The sequence below is a fragment of the Salmo salar genome, chromosome ssa15, assembly GCF_905237065.1.
Source record: "Salmo salar chromosome ssa15, Ssal_v3.1, whole genome shotgun sequence".
NCBI classification, from domain to species: domain Eukaryota; kingdom Metazoa; phylum Chordata; class Actinopteri; order Salmoniformes; family Salmonidae; genus Salmo; species Salmo salar.
In genome coordinates, this window is record NC_059456.1 from 63,179,262 (window position 1) to 63,207,210 (window position 27,949).

At 44.4% G+C, this 27,949-nt stretch overlaps 1 protein-coding gene across 3 annotated transcripts; it reads right to left on the bottom strand.

The window, feature by feature from the left end:
• LOC106571843 (protein TASOR) lies at positions 1–27,652 on the bottom strand. 3 transcript variants are annotated; one of them, XM_014145315.2, is made up of 20 exons: positions 27,233–27,652; positions 19,984–20,129; positions 19,643–19,735; positions 19,360–19,432; positions 18,510–18,601; positions 16,938–17,232; positions 16,298–16,403; positions 16,061–16,164; positions 15,474–15,583; positions 14,896–14,968; positions 14,706–14,780; positions 13,797–14,555; positions 13,098–13,408; positions 11,677–12,981; positions 10,845–10,967; positions 10,283–10,442; positions 8,951–9,059; positions 2,361–2,539; positions 2,061–2,195; positions 1–1,870 (listed from the first exon to the last, which is right to left on the bottom strand). In XM_014145315.2, exons 1-20 carry the CDS (start codon positions 27,540–27,542, stop codon positions 459–461), a joined length of 5,970 nt encoding a protein of 1,989 aa, XP_014000790.2. In that variant the 5' UTR covers positions 27,543–27,652; the 3' UTR covers positions 1–458. The 3 variants fall into 3 exon arrangements, with proteins under 3 accessions (XP_014000790.2, XP_014000791.2, XP_014000789.2); XM_014145316.2 differs by having other exon boundaries at positions 1–1,867; positions 13,098–13,411; XM_014145314.2 differs by having other exon boundaries at positions 13,098–13,411.
• Between the last annotated feature and the right edge of the window lie 297 nt (positions 27,653–27,949).

Sequence of the window (27,949 nt, forward strand, 5' to 3'; positions counted from 1 at the left end):
TTATTTGAAACATGTTTATTTTAATAGATATTTTTCTTTGAACAACCAAGGATGTAAAAAAGAAAACCAACAGTGAAAAGTGAGTGCCTTTCACTTACGTTTTTTTTCGTAAAAAAAAAATAGCCTGTCTCTTCCCCCTTGTTCAGAAACCGTTCTAAAACCAAAAAGAACAAAAAATAAAACAAAACCGAAAAGCGTGGAAGGCCATTACATTTCTTGGCAATTATAAATATAGTGGTTGGAACAGGGGTCTGAAAAGGCTCACATGTAAAGAGCGTACGTTTATACATGACAGTAACGACACTCGGCACTGCCTGTATCAAGTTTATTTGTAAAAAAAAACAGGATCCTTCTGTCCAGTATCAATTCAATGTGTTTATGACAAGTAAATATGTACATTCAACTGTACCAGTGTGGTGTGCCCATTACCCCCCCCCTCTTTAATTATGATCGTCTGTTCAGGGGGAGTAGTTGTGTGAGTATGTGTAATCTGAGTAGTAATCTTGTCCACCTGGCCTGGGCCAGGGGCGTCCCGGTGGGGCTCCTCTACCTCGGCACTCCCCTAACGATCCGGGACCCATTCCCCTGGGAACTATGCTCCCGCGTTCCATACCCCCATCCATCTGTCCAGGCATGGCACCTATACAGCTGAAGCCACCATCGCTGAGTGGAAGTACACTGGCCACGCCGCCACGACTACCTCCAGTACCTTCAAGGATTGGCAGCATTGGCCTAGCTATTGAGCACCCCCTGGTGGCTACAGAGGCAATAGCCATGCCCGCTCCAAGGCTTTCTACACTGTTCACTGGAGTCCGGCCCCCCTGACTTCCAGGGGTACTGCCACCAGGAGTGCCTGTCCTCTCCCTCTCCCCGCTTTGGGTGAGACCGCTGTGTGAAACAGAGCCAGGCGTGGCCCCTCCTTGGCTGTTAGGGGTTCCACCTCCTACCCCCCATAGGCTCTCCCCGGGCCCACTGAGTGTCCTGTCCCCCTGCTGGGTGGTGGTCCCATTAGTGCTGGAGCCTACCCCTTCCGGGTAGCCGAGCTGGGCCATTTCGTTCTGAGAATAGCCCAGGCCTAAGGAGGCAACAGCAGGGTCTGAGTATGTAACTGCAGTGGATGGAGAAAAGGAAGAGACCTCTATGGTTGTGCTTGACAGAATGCTAGTACTGCTGGCTATAGAGAAGGATGCTCCAACACCAACCCCTGCTGCTCCAGTATCAGAGCCAGGCAGCCTAAATGACTGAGACAGAGCCCCACCCAACATGAGATGTGGTGGAAGGGGAGGCTGGGGGATGTCTGATAGGGTGAGGGGGGCCTGGCTGGTCAGAGGCCCTGTGGTGAGAGTGGAGCCTGGGGCTGTAGTAGGTGCTGTGGCTGGGTGTCTGTAGTCCTGTTCTTGGTTGCTGCTGCAGGGTGAGGCGGGGTAGGCCGGGGAGGCCGTGTAGCCGGAGGAGCCAGAGTAGGATGCCCACTGGGTGGAGGGACACAGGAAGCTCTGGTGGGGGTTGACAGCAAACGCTCCTGGCGAAGTGCTGCCTACGTCCGCCAAGCCTGCCCTCCCAACCTGGTTAGAGGCTTTGAACTGGGAGATGGCTGATTTGAGAGCAGCGAAGTCGGACAGGTTGGCGGTGCCGCTGGAGTAAGAGAGGGAGGAGGGTGTGTGTCGGCCGGGGGTGTTGAGCTGGTCGGGAAGAGGGGGGCGGAAATCGTCTGACTCAGGTAAGGGGGGCTGCTGGGTTGCGTCCCCCATGCCCCCTCCTGTTCCCCCCTCCTGGCTTTGGGCAGGGGGCTTGGCGATAACCTGGTTTTGGGTGTCGTCATCAGAGTCCAGCGACATATCTTCCTCTTCTACACACTCGTCATGCACTACTGAGAGAGGAGTAGAGGGGGAGAAAAAGTGAGAGTGGAGACGAGGGGAAGAGAAAGAAAAGGTTATAGATACATTCAAGTAAAATATTTCACATTTGGCCACACGTTTTTGAACATTTTGTTCACAAATATCTTGCCATCACAAAGAATTATGCATTTGAATTGTGAATTCATTGTTCATGATACCCACCAGTAGAGGGCGGTGTGGGCAGCTCGTTCAGATCGCTGCAGCCAATTAGGCTGTGAAAACTTGTCATGATGTCATCGATGTTCGCGATCACTATGCCGTTCCTGGAGTACTGCAGGAACATCTCAAACCGCCTCTCTTTAGGGGCAAACAACAAAAGAGGGGTGCTCAACTGAAAAAGTAAATATTCTGATTTACAAACAAAAAACTGAAAAATGCCTTACAGAGAGATATTCTCAAAGCAGTGAGTGAGGAAGAGGATGATAAATGATAATGTTGTGAAAATGATGATGGTGGTGATACCTGTGAGGAAGATGATGTGGCGGTGCTGGGTGTGGTTAGCCTGGAGCTTGACCAGGCAGTCTAGATCAGGGGCCTGACGTGATTGGGCGTCACACTCGTGGTAAGGCAGGAACTCCACCAGGTGCTTCTTCTGATAGGCTGTCAGCAGGTTCAGAAGATCCATGGCATCACTGTTCAACCTATGAGAGGAGAGAGGGGGTGGGGATGTCTGTCTGTCGTAATCGCTCCTCTTTCACCCCAGCTGCCAAACTAACCCTGATTCAGATGACCATCCTACCCATGCTAGATTATGGAGACGTAATTTATAGATCGGCAGGTAAGGGTGCTCTCGAGCAGCTAGATGATGTTTACCATTCGGCCATCAGATTTGCCACCAATGCTCCTTATAGGACACATCACTGCACTCTATACTCCTCTGTAAACTGGTCATCTCTATATTTCCCTATCGCAAGACCCACTGGTAGATGCTTATTTATAAAACCCTCTTAGGCCTCACTCCCCTCATCTGAGATATCTACTGCAGCCCTCATTTTTTTTATTTCACCTTTATTTAACCAGATAGGCCAGTTGAGAACAAGTTCTCATTTACAACTGCGACCTGGCCAAGATAAAGCAAAGCAGTGCGACAAAATCAAACAACACAGAGTTACACATAAACAAACGTACAGTCAATAACACAATAGAAAAAAATCTATGTACAGTGTGTGCAAATGTAAAAGAGTAGAGAGGTAGGCAATAAATAGGCCAGAGGAGAAATAATTACAATTTAGCATTAACACTGGAGTGATGATGTGAGAGTAGAGATACTTGGGTGCAAAAGAGCAAGAGAGTAAGTAATAATATGGGGATGAGGTAGTTGGGTGTGCTATTTACAGATTGGCTGTGTACAGGTACAGTGATCGTTAAGCTGCTCTGACAGCTGATGCTTAAAGTTAGAGACTCCAGCTTCAGTGATTTTTGCAGTTCGTTCCAGTCATTGGCAGCAGAGAACTGGAAGGAAAGGCGGCCAAAGGAAGTGTTGGCTTTGGGGATGACCAGTGAAATATACCTGCTGGAGCACGTGCTACGGGTGGGTGTTGCTATGGTGACCAGTGAGCTGAGATATGGCGGGGGCAATACCTAGCATAGACTTATAGATGACCTGGAGCCAGTGGGTTTGGCGACCGATATGTAGCGAGGGCCAGCCAACGAGAGCGTACAGATCGGAGTTGTGGGTAGTATATGGGGCTTTAGTAACAAAACCGATGGCACTGTGATAAACTACATCCAGTTTGCTAAGTGGAGTGTTGGAGGCTATGTTGTAAATGACATCGCCAAAGTCAAGGATCGGTAGGATAGTCAGTTTTACAAGGGTATGTTTGGCAGCATGAGTGAAGGAGGCTTTGTTGCGAAATAGGAAGCCGATTCTAGATTTCATTTTGGATTGGAGATGCTTAACCTGTTGGGTCTAGGGGGCAGCATTTGCACGTCTGGATAAAAAAAATGTACCCGATTTAATCTGGTTACTAATCCTACCCAGTAACTAGAATATGCATATACTTATTATATATGGATAGAAAACACTCTAAAGTTTCTAAAACTGTTTGAATGGTGTCTGTGAGTATAACAGAACTCATTTGGCAGGCAAAACCCTGAGACATTTTCTGACAGGAAGTGGATACCTGATGTGTTGTATTACCTTTAAACCTATCCCATTGAAAAACACAGGGGCTGAGGAATATTTTGGCACTTCCTATTGCTTTCACTAGATGTCACCAGCCTTTACAAAGTGTTTTGAGTCTTCTGGAGGGAGATCTGACCGAACAAGAGCCATGGAACGATGATGTCCCATTAGACACCTGGCGCGCGAGTTCATGTTAGGTACCCTCGTTCCAATACGTTATAAAAGAGTATGCATTCGTCCACCTTGAATATTATTCATGTTCTGGTTAAAAAAGGCCCTAATGATTTATGCTATACAACGTTTGACATGTTTGAACGAACGTAAATATATTTTTTTCCCCTCGTTCATGACGAGAAGTCCGGCTGGCTTAGATCATGTGCTAACAAGACGGAGATTTTTGGACATAAATTATGAGCTTTTTTGAACAAAACTACATTCGTTATGGACCTGTGATACCTGGAAGTGACATCTGATGAAGAGAATCAAAGGTAATGGATTATTTACATAGTATTTTCGATTTTAGATCTCCCCAACATGACGTCTAGTCTGTATCGCAACGCGTATTTTTCTGGGCGCAGTGCTCAGATTATTGCAAAGTGTGATTTCCCAGTAAGGTTATTTTTAAATCTGGCAAGTTGATTGCGTTCAAGAGATGTAAATCTATAATTCTTTAAATGACAATATAATATTTTACCAATGTTTTCTAATTTTAATTATTTAATTTGTGACGCTGACTTGACTGCCGGTTATTGGAGGGAAACGATTTCCTCAACATCAATGCCATAGTAAAACGCTGTTTTTGGATATAAATATGAACTTGATAGAACTAAAAATGCATGCATTGTCTAACATAATGTCCTAGGAGTGTCATCTGATGGAGATTGTAAAAGGTTAGTGCATCATTTTAGCTGGTTTTATGGTTTTGGTGACCCTGTCTTTGACTTGACAAAACATTACACACAACTCTTGTAAATGTACTGTCCTAACATACTCTAAATTTATGCTTTCGCCGTAAAACCTTTTTGAAATCGTAAAACGTGGTTAGATTAAGGAGATGTTTATCTTTCAAAGGGTGTAAAATAGTTGTATGTTTGAAAAATTTGAATTTTGACATTTATTTGGATTCAAATTTGCCGCTCTTGAAATGCACCTGCTGTTGATGGAGTGCACCACGGGTGGCACGCTAGCGTCCCACCTAGCCCATAGAGGTTAACTTGACTTTCGAAGATTTTAGAAAGGCAGGGCAGGATGGATATAGGTCTATAACAGCTTGGGTCTAGAGTGTCTCCCCCTTTTAAGAGGGGGATGACCACAGCTGCTTTCCAATCTTTGTGAATCTCAGACGATACGAAAGAGAGATTGAACAGGCTAGTAATAGGGGTTGCAACAATTTCGAGAAACAAGAAAACAATAAAAATAAACATGAAACATAGGACATGATATCCTGCTCTCATCAATAACTTTTTCATTTTTTTTGTCTTATGTATTTCGATTTTTTTAGTATTTATTTAATCTTTTTTTAATCTAGACAAGTCAGTTAAGAACAAATTCTTATTTACAATGACGGCCTACACCGGCTAAACCCGGACAACGCTGTGTCAATTGTGCGCCACTCTATGGGCATTGCCAATCACGGCTGGGTGGGATACAGCCTGGAATTGAACCAGGGTGTCTGTAGTGACGCCTCAAGCACTGAGATGCAGTGGCTTAGACCGTTGCGCCACTCGGGAGCCCCTGTTAAAGGTCCCCAAAGCACACATCCCTGGGTCGCTTGTATTTTCAGTTCGCTGCAGCTGCAGCACACACTCAAACTGGAAAGTTTTATCTCAAGCACTTCATTCAAAGACTCATTCATGGACACTCTTACTGACAGTTGTGGCTGTATTGCGTGATGTATTGTTGTCTCTACCTTCTTGCCCTTTGTGCTGTTGTCTGTGCCCAATAATGTTTGTACCATGTTTCGTACTGCTGCCATGTTGTGTTGCTAACATTTTTTGTCATGTGTTGCTGCCTTGCTGTTATCTTAGGTCTCTCTTTATGTAGTGTTTTCTCTCTTGTCGTGGTGACTTTTGTCCTATATAAAAAAAATATATAATTATTTTTTAAATCCCAGCACCCGTCCCCGCAGGAGGCCTTTTGATAGGCCGTCATTGTAAATAAGAATTTGTTCTTAACCTGTTATGGCTAGGGGGCAGTATTTTCACGGCTGGATAAAAAACGTACCCGATTTAATCTGATTATTACTCCTGCCCAGAAACTAGAATATGCATATAATTATTAGCTTTGGATAGAAAACACTCCAAAGTTTCTAAAACTGTTTGAATGGTGTCTGTGAGTATAACAGAACTCATTTGGCAGGCCAAAACCTGAGAAGATTCTGTACAGGAAGTACCCTGTCTGACCATTTCTTGGCCTTCTTTGTCATCTCTATCCATTACAAAGGATCTCTGCTGTTACGTGACACTTCCTACGGCTTCCATGGGCGCTCAGAGCCCGGGAAAAAGCTGAATGACGTAATTCAAAGCCCTGGCTGAAACACACGAGCGCTTTTGCTAAGTGGTCTATCAGAGGACAAAGGGCTTAGGCGCGTGCACTGGCTGCCCCCGTCTTTCTTTTTTTCCCTCTATTTACCGAAAAGCAGATTCCCGGTCGGAATATTATCGCTTTTTTACGAGATAAATTGCATAAAAATTGATTTTAAACAGCGGTTGACATGCTTCGAAGTACGGTAATGGAATATTTAGAATTTTTTTGTCACGAAATGCGCCATGCGCACGACCCTGATTTACCATTTCGGATAGTGTCTAGAACGCACGAACAAAACGCCGCTATTTGGATATAACAATGGATTATTTGGGACCAAACCAACATTTGTTATTGAAGTAGAAGTCCTGGGAGTGCATTCTGACGAAGAACAGGAAAGGTAATAATTTTTTTTTTATAGTAAATCTGATTTTGGTGAAGGCTAAACTTGCCGGGTGTCTAAATAGCTAGCCCGTGATGGCTGGGCTATGTACTTAGAATATTGCAAAATGTGCTTTCACCAAAAAGCTATTTTAAAATCGGACATATCGAGTGCATAGAGGAGTTCTGTATCTATAATTCTTAAAATAATTGTTATGCTTTTTGTGAACGTTTATTGTGAGTAATTTAGTAAATTGTTAGTAAATTCCCCGGAAGTTTGCGGGGGGTATGCTAGTTCTGAATGTCATATGCGAATGTAAAAAGCTGTTTTTTTGATATAAATATGAACTTGATTGAACAAAACATGCATGTATTGTATAACATAATGTCCTAGGTGTGTCATCTGATGAAGATCATCAAAGGTTAGTGCTGCATTTAGCTGTCTTCTGGGTTTTTGTGACATTATATGCTAGCTTGAAAAATGGGTGTCTGATTATTTCTGGCTGGGTACTCTGCTGACATAATCTAATGTTTTGCTTTCGCTGTAAAGCCTTTTTGAAATCGGACAGTGTGGTTAGATTAACGAGAGTCTTGTCTTTAAAATGCTGTAAAATAGTCATATGTTTGAAAAATGGAAGTTTTCGGATTTCAGAGGAATTTGTATTTCGCGCCACGCCCTTCATTGGATATTGGAGCAGGTGTTCCGCTAGCGGAACGTCTAGATGTAAGAGGTTAACTGACTTGTCTAGTTAACCTGTTAGGGCTAGGGGGCAGTATTGACACGGCTGGATAAAAAACGTACCCGATTTAATCTGGTTACTACTCCTGCCCAGTAACTAGAATATGCATATAATTATTGGCTTTGGATAGAAAACACCCTAAAGTTTCTAAAACTGTTTGAATGGTGTCTGTGAGTATAACAGAACTCATATGGCAGGCAAAAACCTGAGAAGATTTCATGCAGGAAGTGGCCTGTCTGACAAGGTGTCGTTCTTCTTGTCTCTGTTTATTGAAGAGTGAGGATCTTAGCTGTCCCGTGACACTTCCTACGGCTGCCATAGGCTCTCAGAAGGCGGTAAAATGCTGAATCGTGGCTTTGCAGGCTCTGGCTGAAAAAAAGTAGCGCGTTTGGGTAGTGGCTGGTTACAGTACTGTGAGACTCAGGCTCGTGCCAGCGTCGACCGACATTCCCGGTCGGAATATTATCGCTTTTTCACGAGAAAAATGGCATAAAAATGGATTTTAAACAGCGGTTGACATGCTTCGAAGTACGGTAATGGAATATTTAGATTTTTTTTGTCATGAATTGCGCCATGCGCACGACCCTTATTTACCATTTAGGATAGTGTCTGGGACGCACGAACAAAACGCCGCTATTCGGATATAACGATGGATTATTTTGGACCAAACCAACATTTGTTATTGAAGTAGCAGTCCTGGGATTGCATTCTGACGAAGACAACAAAAGGTAATCAAACTTTTGTAATAGTAAATCTGATATTGGTGAGTGATAAACTTGCCGGGTGTCTAAATAGCTAGCCCGTGATGGCGGACAGTGTGGTTAGATTAACGAGAGTCTTGTCTTTAAATAGCTGTAAAATAGTCATATGTTTGAGAAATTGAAGTAATAGGATTTTTAAGGTATTTGAAAATCGCGCCACTGGATTAGACTGGCTGTTGCGTAGGTGGGACGAATTCGTCCCGCCTCGCCCAGAGAGGCTAAAAAAAGGTTAACTAAATAAAATAAATACTAAAAAAATCTAAATACATAAGACAAAAAAAAAGAAAAATGATTGATGAGAGCATGATATCATGTCCTATGTTTTATAATGTTTTTTTTATTGTTTCTCAGCCTTATAAACGTCACCACTATTACTACTTTGAACCTCCCAGAGACGTTCCTTATTGGTTGATAGACTTTCTTACCAGTCTTTGTATGAGCTGGACGATGTTACTGAATGGCTTGTCATAGGTCTATGTAGACGGCCATGCTGAATGGTAATAGTGGAGGGTAATTACTGACCTGCCCAGCTCTTTGAGTTTCTTCTGGGACTTACAGTGGATCTTCCACTGCCAGGGGTTCTCTGGAGAGCTCTGTTCCTCTAGGAACCCCAGGAATGCCTGCAACCGGTCTGCACAGGAAACACAATAATACACAACGTATTACTGATCTGCACAGGAAACACAATAACACATTACAGATCTGCACGGGGAACACATTAACACACAACACTTTATACTCGTACTGACCCCCCCCCCCCACATAAATGACCTGTCATGAGAGTTCAGTCTTTCCCCTCCAAAAAAAACACATGGCTTATGCCCTTCTGCTATGTAGACAATCTATGAACACTTTACTAACCAGAATGTAATGACAGCTGCATGGTACATAAAGCAACAATGGAATTATAACGGGAAAAAAACTGACCAAATACTGTTTCTAATGAGTAAACTCAGCAACAACAAAAAAGAAACGTCCTCTCACTGTCAACTGAGACAAAACCGCGACTCGTCAGTGAAGAGCACTTTTTGCCAGTCCTGTCTGGTCCAGCAACGGTGGGTTTGTGCCCATAGGTGACGTTGTTGCCGGTGATGTCTGGTGAGGACCTGCCTTACAACAGGCCTACAAGCCCTCAGTCCAGCCTCTCTCAGCCTATTGCTGACAGTCTGAGCACTGATGGAGGGATTGTGCGTTCCTGGTGTAACTTGGACAGTTGTTGTTGCCACCCTGTACCTGTCCCGCAGGTGTGATGTTCGGATGTACCGATCCTGTGCAGGTGTTGTTACACGTGGTCTGCCATTGCGAGGATGATCAGCTGTCCATCCTGTCTCCCTGTAGCTCTGTCTTAGGCGTCTCACAGTACGGACATTGCAACTTATTGCCCTGGCCACATCTGCAGTCCTCATGCCTCCTTGCAGCATGCCTAAGGCACTTTCACGCAGATGAGCAGAGACCCTTGGCATCTTTCTTTTGGTGTTTTTCAGAGTCAGTAGAAAGGCCTCTTTAGTGTCCTAAGTTTTCATAACTGTGACCTTAATTGCCTACCGTCTGTAAGCTGTAAGTGTCTTAAGGACCGTTCCACAGGTGCATGTTCATTTACAATGAAGATCTGTGAAGTAATTTGGATTTTTACAAATTATCTTTGAAAGACAGGGTCCTGAAAAAGAGACGTTTATTTTTTTGCTGAGTTTATATAGTATAGCTGCATGTTATTTCAAAATCATCTGTAACGATGGCATTTATCCAACTTCATGGAAAGGACCGGTGACCGAAAACTCAAGATATTCACACGTGGATCCCACACATCACAATGACTGTTGAGGAGATTTGCGGAGACCAATTTAGGCGGCTCACCGTGCGTTATGAAGTCTGGGTTGAGGACAAACTCGTCAGATACGATGAATCCTCCAGAGACAAAGAGCTCGTTGTAGGTGTGGTTCTTCACATCGTCTAGACTGTCCACTCCAGCAAAGCTCACCATGGACAGCTTCTTCAACGACACCAGGGCTGGGATCTGACAGGGGGAATGGTTCAGAATAAATCATTAATTAAGACACACATACATACAGCTTTAAATTCATCCTCAACACTTAACATTGAAATGTACATTTGTGTGAAACAGAGGTAATGACCATGGTCAGACTAGTTGCCGAGAGGAGTATGTCTTCCATCTCTGTCTACATATTCAATTAATGACACTATGTTTATCTCTGTGCTGCATCCATGTTTTTTGTTGGATTTAAAAATCTATTCCACAGGTCCAATTAGAATTTCATTATTTCAGATCTTTTCTGGGGGGCTAATGAGAATTCTCTCTGGTGCCGTGGCGATGATGACTCATCCTAGCAGCCAGCCAGTCAATCAGTAAGTCAGTCCGCGGGTCAGGCAGTCAGCCAGCCGATAATGATGATGTTACCCTGTTAACGTGGGCAGAGATGTCCTCGTTCTGAATGATGATGAGCAGTTTATCCAGATTGCTGTTTTTCTCCAGGAATGTCTGGGGGTTACACTCTGTGTTACCCAGGCTCATCAAATACTCCTGTCACGGTGAGAGAGACAGAAAGAAGGGGTTTAGAACAGGATCAAAGACATCGACACACATCACAAAACCAAATTGACATGGTGAAGATAAGGGAATGAGGAGTCGTGCAATATTGTAAACAGTTTTTTTAATGGCAGTAGTGTTCTGCAGTTAAACAAGGAGAATACAATGAAGTGTGACTCTGCTCGTCTTCCAGAGGAGAAAGTTATTTTAATGATGTTTGTAGATCAACAACATGAGGGAACTGTGAAAAGTAAGCCACTGAGTGACCATTCACAATGCAGATAATGATGCAGGTTGACATTTATTGGGACGAGTCTTGTCCTGAAGGCAGAACTGAGCGATTTCCGCTCGATGGGCCATCTGCAGTCTAAATTGGCTATATTGTAAAAATTCACTTTTTGGTCTTAATTTAAGGTTAGGGTTAGGCATTAGGGTTAGCGGTGTAGTTAAGGTTAGGTTTAAAAGTTGATTTTATGACTAGCTGTGCCAGCAAGTAGCCACTCTGCAGAGCTGCCCCCAGAACAACATTCATGATGAAAAATGCTAATCTGCGATATTTACAGCGGACAATTCAGCGCCTGTGACAGAGAAACTTTGGATAAAGGTATTGGTGAAGCGTTAGCTCAATCATTGGTGAGAAGGAGTTAATCTGTGGGCAAACATTGACAACATGGGTGCTAATCATAAGTGAGGCCTACAGTACCTTGATCTCCACACAGATGTCACTCTCCTCCTCCTTATCTCCAGAGTGGATGTAGAACTTGACCGTGTTCTTCTGCACATCCTTGAAGATCTCCACCAGGCTGCTGAACACCTCAGGCTTCAGCTGGCCTATCAGTAGTCCAGCGGCTGAGGCCGGGGTCAGGGGAGAGGGGGCTGTGAGAGGGGCTTGTTTAGGCCGGGTGGGGGTGCATTCTGGGGAGCCCATGGTGGCCTGGGAAGGGGAGTAGATCTCACACTCTGAGGCAGATGGCTCAAACTTCCTCTTCGTGGAGGGCTTCTGTGCTGCGGAGAGGTTCTTGTGTGGCCGGCTCTGAGAGGAAGAGGCGCTCTTATCCTGAGGGGGCTGTGCTATGGTTTTGGGGACATGCTTGGGGGTGGGGGACGTGATGGGTACAGGGTCAGGGAGGTGGACGAGGGCAGTTGGGGGTGGAAGGTGAGGGATGGGGGGAAGGGAAGTGAGGGAATGGGGTGGGGAAGGGAGAGTGAGAATAGGAGGGTTAGGGGTGAGGTGGATGTGATGAGGAGGTGGAGGGAGAGAGGGCATGGGAGGGGCAGGAGCGAGAGCATGTGGAGGGGGTGGCACAGTTGTGGGGGGAGCACAGAGGGTAGAACGAGCCCCATGTGCGTTAGCGGAGTCAGTGTGGCGGGGTTGGGGCACCAGTTGGCCCATCTTTTCACACAGGGTGTTGACGTGGCCCTGGACAGGGACAGACACGACATAGGGTGCCACAAAGTCTGAGAAAGAGCTGTTGGGCTGCCAGGCGAGGTGCTGGGGCAGCCGTGGGGACAGCTGGGAGTTGTAGTAGATCCTCTGGGTCTCCATGAGGCCCTGGATGGAGTTGGAGAGGCAGTGGAGCTCCTGGCTAATGATGGTGTCCAGAGTGCTGGATGGCCTGGCTGGCCTCTCCGCCCTGCTGTTCCTCTCTAGGGAGGTGCCCCTTGCTACCCTCTCACTTTCCAGAGAGGCTCCTCTAAGAACCTTGTCCCTTTCCAGAGAGGCTCCCCTCAGAGCCCTCTCCAAGGAAGCCCCCCTGGCTACCTTCTCTATAGAGGCTTCCCTCGTAACAGTCTCCCACTCAAGGGAGTCACCACTCTGACCTCTCTCACCCCCCTCCAGACCTCTCCTCTGCTCCAGGTGGCCGTCAGTCAGAGCATCAAGGAAGGGGAAAGGTTTGTCTGTGTGAGAGGCCAGCTCCAAGGTGAGTGGTGGGTTTTCTGAGGTGTGGTGTTGTTCTCCTGGAGAGCTGGGGCTGAAGAGGCTCGCCAGACTGCACACCGTCTGCTCCTAAACAAACAACACCACCACCACGGTTAGTCACAATACTCCATCACAACACCAGAGGATTCAGTACATTCATATTGTCTGAGTCCGTACTTCATTTTTTCTCACAAACATCTCACCTCCAGGTAGTCCTGTTGGGCCTGCTCCACTCGCCCTGCGTACGGCGCTCCAGCCAGGGGCTTCTCCATGCTGGCCGTGCCCGTGGTGGGCTCCCCGTGGTCGGGCAGGTCGGTGGCGGCAGCACCCTGGGCCATGGCCTTGTTGAGGGTGGAGAGCAGGATCTTGAGCAGGCGCTGGGTCTCGTTGGCCGAGGAGGCCTGAGAGGAGTTGACCCTGTCCCTCAGGTCGGTGTTGTAGATCCCCATACTCTCCATTACTGCTGCCAGGTTGTAGTTCCCACCCTCCCCCTCCTGCTCCTCCTCCCCCTGGGCTACTGGGAGGATGGAGACAGTTTGGTTAGGATGGATGTAGCCTCACTTACCAGGCTTATAAGGTAGGCTTCTACAGTGCACACACGGAAAGGTTAGAAAGGATATTATTGACTATATAGGCCTAGACTTAAGTGTTAAAACAGACCCTGAAATCAATATTTTCTCTTTGGTTGGCATATAAATGTTAAAACACTATTATAACTTGCCCTACCAAACTTATGTCTCCCTCCCACACTTGTTCTTTCCCTTATTCTTCAGTCTTGCATACACCGACACCCACCTATCACTCTCTCCCACACCAACTCACTCATTCATTCTCTCATACAATATTTTGCAACCCTCCAACACCATCTCGCTCTCTCACACAAACACACGTCACAGGCTCACCTCTACTGGGCTCTCCGTTGCTGAAGTGGGCTCCCCGTAAATATTTATACATGGCTCCTGATTCGTCCTCCTCTAGTTTTCTCTTCAGGACATGGGGGCCCTCCCAGGACCCATCATCACCCCCCTCGGCCCTCTCCTTCCCCCCTGGCTCCTTCACAAGAGCCTTCTTATGCAGCTGGATCAGCTTCAGAAGCTGTTTCATCTTTTCCTTATCATACTCACTCTGGGCTAGCCTGGACCTCTGGGGAGGGGCCCCTGTCCCTGCTGCAGCCCCGTTAGAATGGGCCTGGGAAGGCCCCCCTCTCCTCCTACTGCTCTCTGGTCTCTCTGGTCTGTCCGACCCTCCTGAGCCCCCCCAGTCTGACACAGGGCTGTAGTCCGTGGTGGTGGGTGCCGGGGCAGACGGGGGCTGGTTGATCCTGTCCATCATGTCCCTGGCCTTGACCATGGGGAGGACGTAAGCCGAGGAGGGGCCATGCAGGTAGGAGCGTAGCAGACCCTCCATGTTGGATTTGGGACGGGGCGCGGGGTGCATGCTGCCCCTCTCGTCCAGGTTCTGTTGGTACTCTGGGACAAGGAAGGCCCTGACACTGTCCCTCCTGGTCAGGTAGTCTAGGGCCTGGCGCTCCACCCCGGTGCTGAGGTGCTTGATGTCGGGGGTGGAGCGCATCTTGAGCAGGGCGTAGTGCAGGGCTGGGATGAATGGTTCCATGGAGACCAAGAGGGGGGGCTGAGGCTCAGATGACAGGGGCTCCTGCTCTGGGGGAAGAATGACAGCAGGGACATGGTCAATGGAGGTAGTGGTTAAAAGTGCATAAGGTGCACATAAAAGGCTCTTACTAGAAATCACATATCAAGGAAAAATAAGCTGCAACTGTGGTTTGAAGAAGGATCTTTTAGAATACTTACTGTACTTAATGACTCCCCTGGACTCCTGAAAGATAAACAGTGCCTGCAGGCTCTTTTCAAACCGACCCTGTCGTTCTAGAATACACAAAACAACCTCCTCAGTAATAACCCACACAAACAACATGTCAGATAAGTTGAGAAATGAGAGGTGAGAACGAAAGAGACGTGATAAGAGATAGACAAGACGTACCCTTGGGATTGACCATCTGAGTAGATGACAAGAGGAAGAGAAAGCCTTTATCAAATAAAGGCTTCACTAGCACCTACACAGGGGAGGAAAGGAGACGTTAACATTCACTACATCTAAACAAACACTATTCTTGACTTAACATTACGGCATTGGAATGACCTGATTCTCATTAGCTCTATCAATTAAAAACATATGGGGAACAAATGACAGCGCCCCTTCTAGGGAATTTAACAATTTAGCTGCTCCACATTTCAAACGTCATGGGGGACCAAATGAAAGACTGTGAGGATGTACTGTATGACAATATGATCCACCCCGCATTCCCCTCCCCACTCCTTTTCTAGTCTTGATGTGTAACCATTAAACTGTGACGTGCTGTTTTTTAATCACTTGTAGTCCCCTGCACAGTCCCCAATCCTTATATGTGTTTGTACATTGTCAATTGTTATTTTTATTTTTATGTCCTGGTAAGGATTTTTGCTGATGCAAGGTACATTTCAGAGAATTTTAAATATACAATTTTGTATTATCTATCTTGATTAAACATCCTCCAGCGGGACAGTCAGGGAGTGACTCACCATCCTTTCTCTCTCCAGTTTGTGTATTAGTCCTGATAAAGTGCTGGTGCTTGCTTTTCCCTTCCCATCCACCACCTCAAACAGGCTGCAGTACATTCCACACTTTAGCACTGAAACACACACACACTTTGGTAAAAAACAAAACAAAAAAACACCTACACAGTGATTTCAAGATTCCGGGTGACAGTTCCTACATTGCTGTTAGTCAGATTCAGTGTTGTTGTTGCCATTCTATAGCAGGGGTGTCAAACAATGACTCAAACCAAATCGAAACTGTGCAGATATGATAATGGTCCACCTTTTCTTGACTGTGTCCAGCTCGCTAATAATCACCGAAATGAAAGCTAGACATTCAGGGAGCATCAGAAATTCCAAAAACAATGGACAGAGGACATTTTGTTTATGTTGATGGCAAGTAAATGTATATTTTCAGTGTGGCCTCTCTGAACCTCGTTGAAGACCAAATGAGGCCCCAGGGGCAAAATTTGTTTGACACCCCTGTTCTATGCCTATGTACTGCTGTCTTCGTCAGAGAATAGATGAGCCAGACTAGGAGTAAGGCTATAGCGGTGGGGAGTGTTTCTGACCTTCTCGTGTTCTGCTGTAGGTGTCCCAGGAAAACAGAACAGAGGGAATCTTCCTCTTCACCTGGTCCAGCTGCATCCCCATACTCATCTCCAACTTCTCCGCTCTGCAAATGGAACACACACACCCGTTAATCTACTTATTATATAACTTCATGTTTATTAACTATGAATTACAACTGACAGCCATGTTTTAGTTATAGAAATAAATATGTGTATAGATAATAAAGGGGTACTCACAGTTTGAAAGGGAGGAAATGGCGTGTAGAGGAGCGCAGACACACCTGGCACAACTCCTGTCCCTTGTTCACCAGCGACCCACTCCACACAGTGTAGCTACTCCACCCTAACAGGCAAATCAAACTTTATTTAAAGTGCATTCAAAACACTTTACATTTGCAATAGAAACAATGGCCCCAGTCACAGGTTAAATATGGACATAGTCAGCCAACATACAAGCTAGCTATCAAACTACATGCTACAATACCTACTTCAACACAAACATTGGCACAGACACAGCTTTTAATTTTTTATTTAACTAGGCAAGTCAGTTAAGAACAAATTCCTATTTTCAATGATGGCCTAGGAACAGTGGGTTAACTGCCTTGTTCAGGGGCAGAACAACAGATTTTCACCTTGTCACCTCAGGGATTCGATCTTGCAACCTTTCGGTTACTAGTCCAACGCTCAAACCACTAGGCTACCTGCCGCCCCACACATGCATACACACACACAATAACATACGCACTATACATACACATGGATTTAGTACTGTAGATATGTGGTAGTGGTACAATACTTTCACCTCTACAATTACTAAATCCTTCAGTACAAACACAATAAAGCAGAGATAATGTAAAAAAAGGAAATGGGAGCGTACTTCTGCTTCCTCCTTCACAGACAGTGCTGTTGAACCTGCGTGCAGCCATAGGTGCAGCAGCAGACTCCTTGCCTTTGTACTGGAAGGACACCACAGCGTATGGACACACATGCCTGGGCCGAGACTTGATCTCATCAAAAGCAAACTCATAGAAATACTGCTGCGTGAGCTCAAAGGCCCTGTATGACAGCAAGGAAGTGACCCGTGTGGCGTTCTTAGAGACATGACAGTCAAACTTGGGCGTGGGGTCCAGGACACTCTTAGGCATGTTCTCAAAGATGCTCTTCAGCCGGCCCTGAGGGACAAACACACTTACTGGGTTACAGATAATTTAAACTGGTGTGGTATACAGGCTGGTATATGTTGCAGGGATGCAAACTGGTGAGGGCCCAAAAAGGTGACACTTTCTTTTGCATTGAAACATGCAAAAAAATCCCTGCTAGGGGGAAATGCAGGTTTTAACTAATTAAACAAAGAATATGATCTACATCATCAGTCTCTGTGTGTAAAATAAAAAGTGGTTAATGTGAACCTAACTCACAGCAACAAAATGTAATGAAAGCAATCCAATGTTATTTGTTGTCTAGACTTTACTGCAAATGAGAGAGAACAATACACTAATATTGCAGTTAGCCATGACAGCCTTTATAATAAAATGCTTGTGACCACACACATCTAAATATTGCACTTCGGGGGAAAAAATCTTAAAGTAGAATAGAATGAAACAAACAGGCATTCTATTTTTGCTCTATTAGTGGCCACTATCGACATTGATCATGTGCACAAGGGTACATGTGTGAAAAAATAATGTTCACTGAGTAAAAACATGTAATAATCCACCCTCACTCACAAGTGTTACTGTCAAGTTCAACACAAAAGCAATATCTTTGGGCTACACATTATTACATTGTACACTTTCTGCCTGTGGACATCTGCTCTATAATGTGCCAGCAGAGCATGAAACCCTTTGTTGACATAATTGATCTCTTTCAGGCAGGGAGAACACCTGAAATACCCCTTTTATCCACTGTATTGAAAAAGAGGGAACGTGTGTGGTGTTCCTTTCACCTATTTGGTGGCATCCAGCTTAAGCCAGGCCCAGCTCCAGCTACACTTCATCCCTGAATCAACTTGTTTAACAAGCAACTCATCATTTTCACCTAATTCTCTCATTCTGAAAATGAACCACATTAGACGGAAAAAATCAGTTCACAGATAGTAGTTAGTTCGTTAGCTAGTTAACATTTCACACAGATTGCCAGGGTCCAGTAAGCAACTAACACTTTATAACTTGAGGAACGGCATGGAGTCACTATAGTATACCAGTTAATAGTGATCCAAAGCCCCCCCCCCCAAAAAAAACGTTTCCCATCGGATCTACACGAATCACATAGGTCACCTATTTTAGATTCAAAACGGCGAATTTCGCCAAAAGGTGACTAGTTTGCATCCCTAATGTTGGTTGCACTCAACGCTAGGCTGTAGCAATGTAAGCAACTATTTTCTAGGTATTCATAATATACATGTAGTTTCAGTTGTGTCCATAATGAGTTAGATAGGACATTTATTTACCCTCATGACTTTAAATACAACAATGTCTCCACAGGTGCCTGCTTCAAACGGGTTCATTTGAAGCAAATCAGAGAATTTGGACAGATAAACACCTGAAATGACAAAACAAAAGTAATGTCAAGCACAAACTAATGAGACAAAAACAATTCATAGACAACTTTAACCTTTGGCAAATCTAATTCTATGTGTGGGCTAATATTTTATGACTGAGGTTTGAGGCAACGTAGTTTATGTATTGTAATAAATATTTCCACAATACTCAGCTGTTGCTAGGTCATGTATTGGGTATCTTCTCATGTAGCTGTATCTGGTAGAAATGCTAAGCTGTCCATCAGTGGACAAAACTGCCCTTACTGTGCTGAGGCATACAGCTTTTCATCAATTAAAGAGAGTCATTAAACATTAAACTTGTTCAAAAGCAGATCAACTTCACGACGCCAGGACAGCGGAGTCAATCACCACCTTCCGGAGACACCTGAAACCCCACCTCTTTAAGGAATACCTGGGATAGGATTAAGTAATCCTTCTAACCCCCCCCCCAAAAAAAAAAATATATAGATGTACTATTATAAAGTGGTTGTTCCACTGGATATCATAAGGTGAATGCACCAATTTGTAAGTCGCTCTGGATAAGAGCGTCTGCTAAATGACGTAAATGTAAATGTAAACTGACATACACCAGGCCCAAAAACATCTAACAGTTAGATAAACGCATTAGCGAGAAAAGCTATCCTTCCCGAGTCCAATCCTTAGAAGGTGAACAGCACAAATTTGACATTTGCAAACTCTCCCTAAAAACAACATAATGCATGACATTTGGTAGTAAGTACACAGGCACACACACACCCACCCATTGCTGGATTTCCAAGTGCAGTGATCCTGGAGTGTCCCACGGACAGACCCTTCTCACAAATCCACGGGAGCTGGAAAAAGTAATTCACAAATTATAAGTCAAAAAAGAAAGTAAAACGGTTTCAAAGGAAAACCAGGAGTAAAGCAGCAAAACTCAGATTGTAGACCTAATGCATAATCGAAAGATCCAGACTTCACTGTAGCAGCAACATCAGATCAGAGTAGTAAATCAATGAGCTGTACCACACCCCCTGGTGAGGCAGGCAAGCCCTCAGGCTCACCTTAGACTTGTCTGGGAACATGAAGCAGTAGGACTCCACCAGCTCTGGGTCTGTACGGCCCTCCTGCTTTAGCTCCCTCCTCTTCTCAATGAACTGGCACACAGGAAAACATGGCATCATGAGAAAAGATGTGTGGGTGGGTGAATGAGGTATGAAGTACGTATTTGTCATTGGTCGTGCTAAATTATCAATTAGTATTTTAGGCCAGTCTGGGGACAATATAAGCAGTGGGTAATGTGTTTTGTTTGAACATTAGGAAATGGAGCTGTTGCTAAACTTCAAATAACATCTTGACATTGAGAACAGCCAGAGGCTAACTGGGGGGGGATTGCTGATGCTACCTCTTTTTCCAGCAGCTCATTGTGAATGAGCCTGGCCTTGCTGTAGGAGAATGTCCCTCTGGACGATACATCCAGGTAGGAGGAGGACAGAATCTTCACAAGGCCCTCAAACTCCCGGGAGTCAGGGGGCAGAAACTGGTACAGGCCTAGGAGGAGAGAAACAGTGGATTAGTATCTGGGATGTGATTGGCACAACATAGAACAGGATGACATTGTTCATTTGTATGCATTGTTACTTTTAAGCACTCAATAGGCTACTTTCTGGCTATCTGGTCAGTTTAAACTGTCAAAAGGGATTAGTAAGTGTGTTTAAGAGGGTGCAGACTTGGAAAAACACGTTTCACACTGTAATGACAGTTCTTTACAGAATCCCCTTTACTCTGTTTTGGGAATAGCATTGTCTAATTCTATAAAAACCGCTTGCCCCTACATCTAAGCACTTTATGGAGATTTCAAGAGATTAGACAGGTATTAGCATTATGCTTAAACCACCTTCCCTCCGCGTGACAAGGTGGATTTTTCTTCTCCATATTGCTTTTCCTTTTGAATCCTTTCATATCTACACAAGTGCCTAGAGGGTCGATCTGGGATTGGGCACATAAGGGTTGTGGAGGTGGTGTTGTGTGAGTAATGCTTGGAAGCACTGCAGCATATCAGGATGGTGCTGCAGCATAATCAGGATGAACTCCATTTCCTTACAATGACACCACACACACATAACATGCGCACACATGCATACTGACGCCACACGCACTTTCACACTCACCACATACACTGCTGCTACTGCTGCTCCACATACACTACTGCTACAGCTCAGTCCATCTATCCCGTTGCCTTGTTACTTCCTTCCTACCTACAGTGCCTTGCGAAAGTATTCGGCCCCCTTGAACTTTTCGACCCTTTGCCACATTTCAGGCTTCAAACATAAAGATATAAAACTGTAATTTTTTTGTGAAGAATCAACAACAAGTGGGACACAATTATGAAGTGGAACGAAATTTATTGGATATTTAAAACTTTTTTAACAAATAAAAAACTGAAAAATTGGCCGTGCAAAATTATTCAGCCCCTTTACTTTCAGTGCAGCAAACTCTCTCCAGAAGTTCAGTGAGGATCTCTGAATGATCCAATGTTGACCTAAATGACTAATGATGATAAATAGAATCCACCTGTGTGTAATCAATTCTCTGTATAAATGCACCTGCTCTGTGATAGTCTCAGAGGTCCGTTTAAAGCGCAGAGAGCATCATGAAGAACAAGGAACACACCAGGCAGGTCCGAGATACTGTTGTGGAGAAGTTTAAAGCCGGATTTGGATACAAAAAGATTTCCCAAGCTTTAAACATCCCAAGGAGCACTGTGCAAGCGATAATATTGACATGGAAGGAGTATCAGACCACTGCAAATCTACGAAGACCCGGCAGTCCCTCTAAACTTTCAGCTCATACAAGGAGAAGACTGATCAGAGATGCAGCCAAGAGGCCCATGATCACTCTGGATGAACTGCAGAGATCTACAGCTGAGGTGGGAGACTCTGTCCATAGGACAACAATCAGTCGTATACGGCACAAATCTGGCCTTTATGGAAGAGTGGCAAGAAGAAAGCCATTTCTTAAAGATATCCATAAAAAGTGTCGATTAAAGTTTGCCACTAGCCACCTGGGAGACACACCAAACATGTGGAAGAAGGTGCTCTGGTCAGATGAAACCAAAATCGAACTTTTTGGCAACAATGCAAAACGTTATGTTTGGCGTAAAAGCAACACAGCACATCACCCTGAACACACCATCCCCACTGTCAAACATGGTGGTGGCAGCATCATGGTTTGGGCCTGCTTTTCTTCAGCAGGGGCAGGGAAGATGGTTAAAATTGATGGGAAGATGGATGGAGCCAAATACAGGACCATTCTGGAAGAAAACCTGATGGAGTCTGCAAAAGACCTGAGACTGGGACGGAGATTTGTCTTCCAACAAGACAATGATCCAAAACATAAAGCAAAATCTACAATGGAATGGTTCACAAATAAACATATCCAGGTGTTAGAATGGCCAAGTCAAAGTCCAGACCTGAATCCAAACGAGAATCTGTGGAAAGAACTGAAAACTGCTGTTCACAAACGCTCTCCATCCAACCTCACTGAGCTCGAGCTGTTTTGCAAGGAGGAATGGGAAAAAATTTCAGTCTCTCGATGTGCAAAACTGATAGAGACATACCCCAAGCTACTTACAGCTGTAATCGCAGCAAAAGGTGGCGCTACAAAGTATTAACTCAAGGGGGCTGAATAATTTTGCACGCCCAATTTTTCAGTTTTTTATTTGTTAAAAAAGTTTGAAATATCCAATAAATTTCGTTCCACTTCATGATTGTGTCCCACTTGTTGTTGATTCTTCACAAAAAATTACAGTTTTATATCTTTATGTTTGAAGCCTGAAATGTGGCCAAAGGTCAAAGTTCAAGGGGGCCGAATACTTTCGCAAGGCACTGTATATGTACCTCAATAACCTCGTACTCCTCCATATCGACTCGGTACTGGTACTCCCAGTATATAGCCATGTTATTTTTGATTGTTGTTATTCGTTGTGTTTTTACAGTATTCCTTGTGTCACTATTTCTATTTCATCTTTAATTCTTTGTTGGTAAAAGACTCATATGTAGGCATTTCAGTGTCTACACCTGTTGTTTACGAAGCATGTGACAAATACAATTTGATGAGAGGTTTAATAAATTGCCAGGTATGGAAAATAGTATTGGGCAAATAATATATGAATTGGGGACATAAGAAATGGCATTTGGGATCCAGAGTTGGGGTCAATTCATTCCGTCCTATTCTAAAATGGAATGTCATTGCTATGAGGAATGTCCCATGTCCAATGGACATTGAATTGACCACAACTCAGATGTTCACAGAACATGAGGTCAGTATGATAGACAACATATCAAAACATCAACAGACATACCCCAACTATACAAGATGGTTAGTACACTAAAGAGCTTCACTTTCCCAAATGGTTGCCATTGTTAAGAGTGATAGGATGGGGCTGCACTGTAATGCAGACCACTACCAATAGCAATTCCCTATCTTCATCTAATGCTACTTCATCAGATCACCAAATGACCCTACCACCCTATATTCAATAGTTATGCAAAAATGGCCAAGTTCTCTCAATGTACTTTGTGCTCAATTATGATGATGATGAAATATTTTCAAACAAGTTTCATCCACCAGTCTATTTTCCAACAGAGCTGGCATCACACTAAGAAACTGGAACATCTAAAACTAGCATATGCATTCTGAAAATTGGTTAACTGGCTATTTACAGTCACCTAATGCATGGGACATACCCATCAAGCAATAGGCTAGATTCTAGATCTAACATAAAATGAGATATCATGTAGCTATATGCCCATGAGAGCAACTTGTATGAACTTTGCAGGCTGTGCCATCATAATTCTGCATCTCCACAACTACAAAACCAAACACATACAACCTGTGAATATAGCGGGCACCATTGCATAGCTAGAATTCTTTCCGATGACAATCGAAGCAGTGGACCCATGACAAAACAGGCTTCCAATGCCCATGGTTGTGTCCATTGCATAGTAGTAGTCTAAAGACATCCGCATGCTCCCCAGGTCGAAACAGTTTGTGCATATATTATGACAACATTTTGTGACGTTTTTGTTATTTTTTTTTTTAACTTTTTTTCTGGAGGCAAGCCGAAGTTTACGCCCCTTTGTCGGTGATTGGTCAACAGTAGGGATTCTTAAATAAAGTCTGTTGTCATTCAACGAGAGACGACTCGTTCTCATGCTCATTTTTTCATTGAGAAATACTGAACCAAACATCTTTGTTAGATATAAAATTGCGCGACTAAGATCTCCTCGGCAAACAGCTCAGAATTAATGAGATTTCTTGAGATATCTTAAACTAATTCTGACCATTTTGGCTAGGGCGTCTTTAAAATGGACAAACAGTACTATTGCATTTTTTCAAGCGAAGGTCTTTTAAAGGAGTGCGCAAGCACATTTGTTCGGTTCGGCTAAGCGCCAGCCGAACTGAAGCATGCTGACGCCCAAAAAAGTTTATGTAAAAGCCAATAACAGCACAGTAACCCATCTGAAGAATGATCTAGCCTAGATTGCTAGTCTGGCTACACTCCTGGATTACCAATGGGTTCACTATTTCGAGTGAGCACGGGAATAAAATTAAAGTCTGGACTTGTCTTCCATAATCTGTATCAAATCTGTGAAGATATGGGACGACGGCTGACTATCTTTGAAGCTTCACTGAAGGGCCATGGTAACCAGTCTAGATGGGTGTGGTGTTTGTGCAACCGAGTGGACTTCACCACTATAGTCATTTTCCACCAAAAAGCCTTCAAATTGGGTCCTCGGCTGAATACCATCATCAAAACTAATTTCACTCTCCACATCAGCCTCTGTGTAGACCCAAGGAATATGGAGGCTTGATGGGAAGTTGGCTGATTAATCAGACTGTGATACAGAATTAAATTGGTATATAGCCTGAAACACAGGAGTGCAAAATCATGGAAATGTTCCTTACAAGACAGAATGTTTACATGGTTTTGCATGTCCAGCTGAAGGACCAACCGCACAGACAACCAGTTTAATTTGATTAAACATTCTGGCTTGTAAGGAACATTTCCACGATTTTGCACTCCTGTTTCAGACTGTATACCAATTCAATAGCGGAAGTGCTCAAAGATGGCATTTACCACAAAGTCCTTGTTTTGCTAAGTTCTCAGTTACTCTTTTTTTTGTATGGTCATTAGCAGAGTATACGTGATTACAATTTTAGCTTCAAGACGCGGTCAATTTGAAAATCTAAAAAGTAGACTGTGCGGATTTATTGGCACATTGAACCACATCGCACGCCATAGTTTAAAAACTCAGTAGATAGTGCTAAAACAATGACATATTGGAATTCTGCCATCTTTATGCACGTTCTCCATTGTATCAGTCGTGAGAGGCTATACGGACACGCCTAGTGCCAAAATTGATGACGTATGCTGCACAGCTGAGAGTCACGTGGAGACAAATGGATTCGGTTCAATCGGTCGTCCTGATGAGCCCTTTCCAGCTATAGTTTATGCTGGCTAACTGGCAACCACAGCAGCATGGCGCTAGTTAAAACTTGTCAAAGAAAGTGAAGTTTATTTCGATGGGTGAGGGAGAAATAACTTGTAGTATTGGTCGCCATCTGGACGTCACCGTGACATGCCAATTAGCTAACGTTACAGAAAGCCGGTGTGAATATCGAGGTGCAATTCTCACTGTTGCTTCCCACTGGGCAGCTGTATCATTTCTTTTTATTTAACCTTTATTTAACTAGGCAAGTCAGTTAAGAACAAATTCTTATTTACAATGACGGCCAACCCCGGCCAAACCCTAACCCAGACGATGCTGGGCCAATTGTGTGCCGCCCTATGGGACTCCCAATCACGGCCGGTTGTGATACAGCTAGGGTCTGTAGTGACGCCTCTAGCACTGAGATGCAGTGCCTGCTGCATCACTTGTGGTAGCTAGTGGCCAATTTGTTCCATCCCACTTGATTTTATTTATAGTGGGATAGCAGCCTACATGAGAAATAACTTGTAATATTTATAGTAACCATCTGGATGTCACCGTCAAATGGGGAGAGTTTGCACCCGCTTGCCGGGCACTGCTGTCCTGCAGTAAGGAGTGGAAAGTAGCTAAATCAGAGATGGGGAACTCAGAATTGTTTTATTTATAAATTAGGAGTCGGGGTCTTATATTACTGTTGAGAGTTAAAATAGTAGAATACACAAGGTGCAATTTCAAAATTTGGTTGTGCATCAGCAGTTTCTCTTATGTCAATCAAATAGTCCAGGTCAGCAAAAATGTTTTTAGATTGGTAAGTTAGTCTAGCCAGCTATCTAAACGTGTAGTAATAATGGTCGAATTCTGACCGCAGGCCCCCATTGATTTTGTTAGTCACTCTCCCACCCTATGGCAAAATCTGTAGAATTGCCAGAAATGTGCTTTAAAACTGACAATCATTCTCTCCACCCCAACAAAAATTAGTAAAAAAAATGTTGTAGTGTAGAATTGCAGCAAACTTTCTTCAAAAGTACATTTTCTCCACACCCCATGTCAAAATGTGTAGAATTGCAATAAATTAACTCTAAAATGTAAAAAAAAAATAATAATCTCTGTAAATGTTTTGCTCGCATGGTAGGTGAAGGGGGGGGCCCAACAAAAGGCTAGGAACAGCTCTGATTGCATGTGTGGGTACAGACCCATGAGCCACTATGACCCCTCATGATGAATTTAGTAGCCCCTATCCCCCGGTAGCTTAGTGGTTAGAGCATTCGGCCAGTAACCAAAAGGTTTCTGGATCAAATCCCAGAGCTGACAAGATAAAAAAATGTTGTTCTGCCCCTGAACAAGGCAGTTAAGCCACTGTTCCCTGGCAGGCAGTCATTGTAAATAAGAATTTGTTAAATAAATAAAAAACATTTAAAAAGTTGCCCATCCCTGAGTTAGATGGTGTAACCAGTATCAGGCCAGGGTAACACCTAAAGCACATTTATTTTAGTGATTTTCACCAAACTTCTAAAGTGGCACTTTGCTTCTTGAAAGTCAAATATCTTGAAAACCTGACTGCAGATATGCAAAACAAGTTGGGACTGTATCAACAATGGAGTAACGTAAAAAAATAAAAATAGTTTGGATTTTCCCTTTATAATCTGTTTTCTTGTATTTATTTCAAATACTCTGACAAAAACGGAATGATTCTGAACACTCGAAGTCCCACCTCTGGCAGATAAGTCTCAAATTCTCGCTGAAGTTTCTAGCCACAAGGGCTCATTAAGACCGACTGAACCGAATCCGTTCGTCCCCACTCAACTCTCGCTGCGCGACATACGTCATCCATTTTGGGCACCAGGAGTATCTGTATAGTCCCTCCCTTATCAGCCTGATTAATCAGGCAAGATGGGCTGAGTCTCTTCACGTCCTTCCCTCCTGGCGCCTGGGCCGAAACTTACCTGCAATCCTGACCGAGAGTACGGGAACCGATATTACGTTAACAAAGGCAATAACGAGGTTTGCGCGCAATAAACTAGCTACCCTCTGCAGATGGATCACATTTAACCATGTCAATCATCTAAATTCAGCCGGTAGGGAACGCGGGTTTGCAACACGCTGCACTTGAATTATGACACAAGGCAGCCTCTGTTGGAAATAGTACAGAAAGGGCACAACCTTTCCGTTCCTTAATCTTCCTCGGGATCTGAAAATTTCTCCTTGGCAACTGTTCAGCCGGTCTCTGGCCGGGTAGCGGTGAATTATTGGAGTTTCTTGTATCCGTATGCCCGCTCCTCCGCCGCTCAGATGCTTCTTGTTCCGGCATTATACGGTCTTCACATCCAGTCTGATCGCCATTTTGGTTGGATGTGGCCGAGATGGCGGCTGACCACGAATTTTTCTTGTTATCGCCACTCTCCACGTCGAGCTCGCCGGTCTTCAGACACTGTATGTCCGTTTTTCTCTCCACTCTGGAGTTCAGGGCCATTTTTCAGCCACCGTGAGCGTCTTTCGCGGGCAATGTAGTTGGTTACTGCGCCGCTTCACTAACACACTCTCCTCCTCACCCTGTCTCCGCCATTGTGAATGACGTATGCCTTCTTCTCCACCACTGCAAAGCGCTGTCGTCACTCTGTTTACGTTCAAGAAAAGCCGCGCCTCCTACAGGCCGTTAAGTCAAATAACTTTCTCTGAGACAGCTGCTGGCTGAACGTCTACCTTTGTGGACAATCGTAGGTCACCTGACTCTCATAACGGGACTCTGCGTATGAGTATGACCAGGGCGTCATGCACCCCACAAATCTGAGGGGGCGTAAAGTATGTGAGGATGCTGGAGGTGGGCAACAATGCCCCCCCCCCCCCCCCACACACACACCTGTAAATTGGAGAATTGTG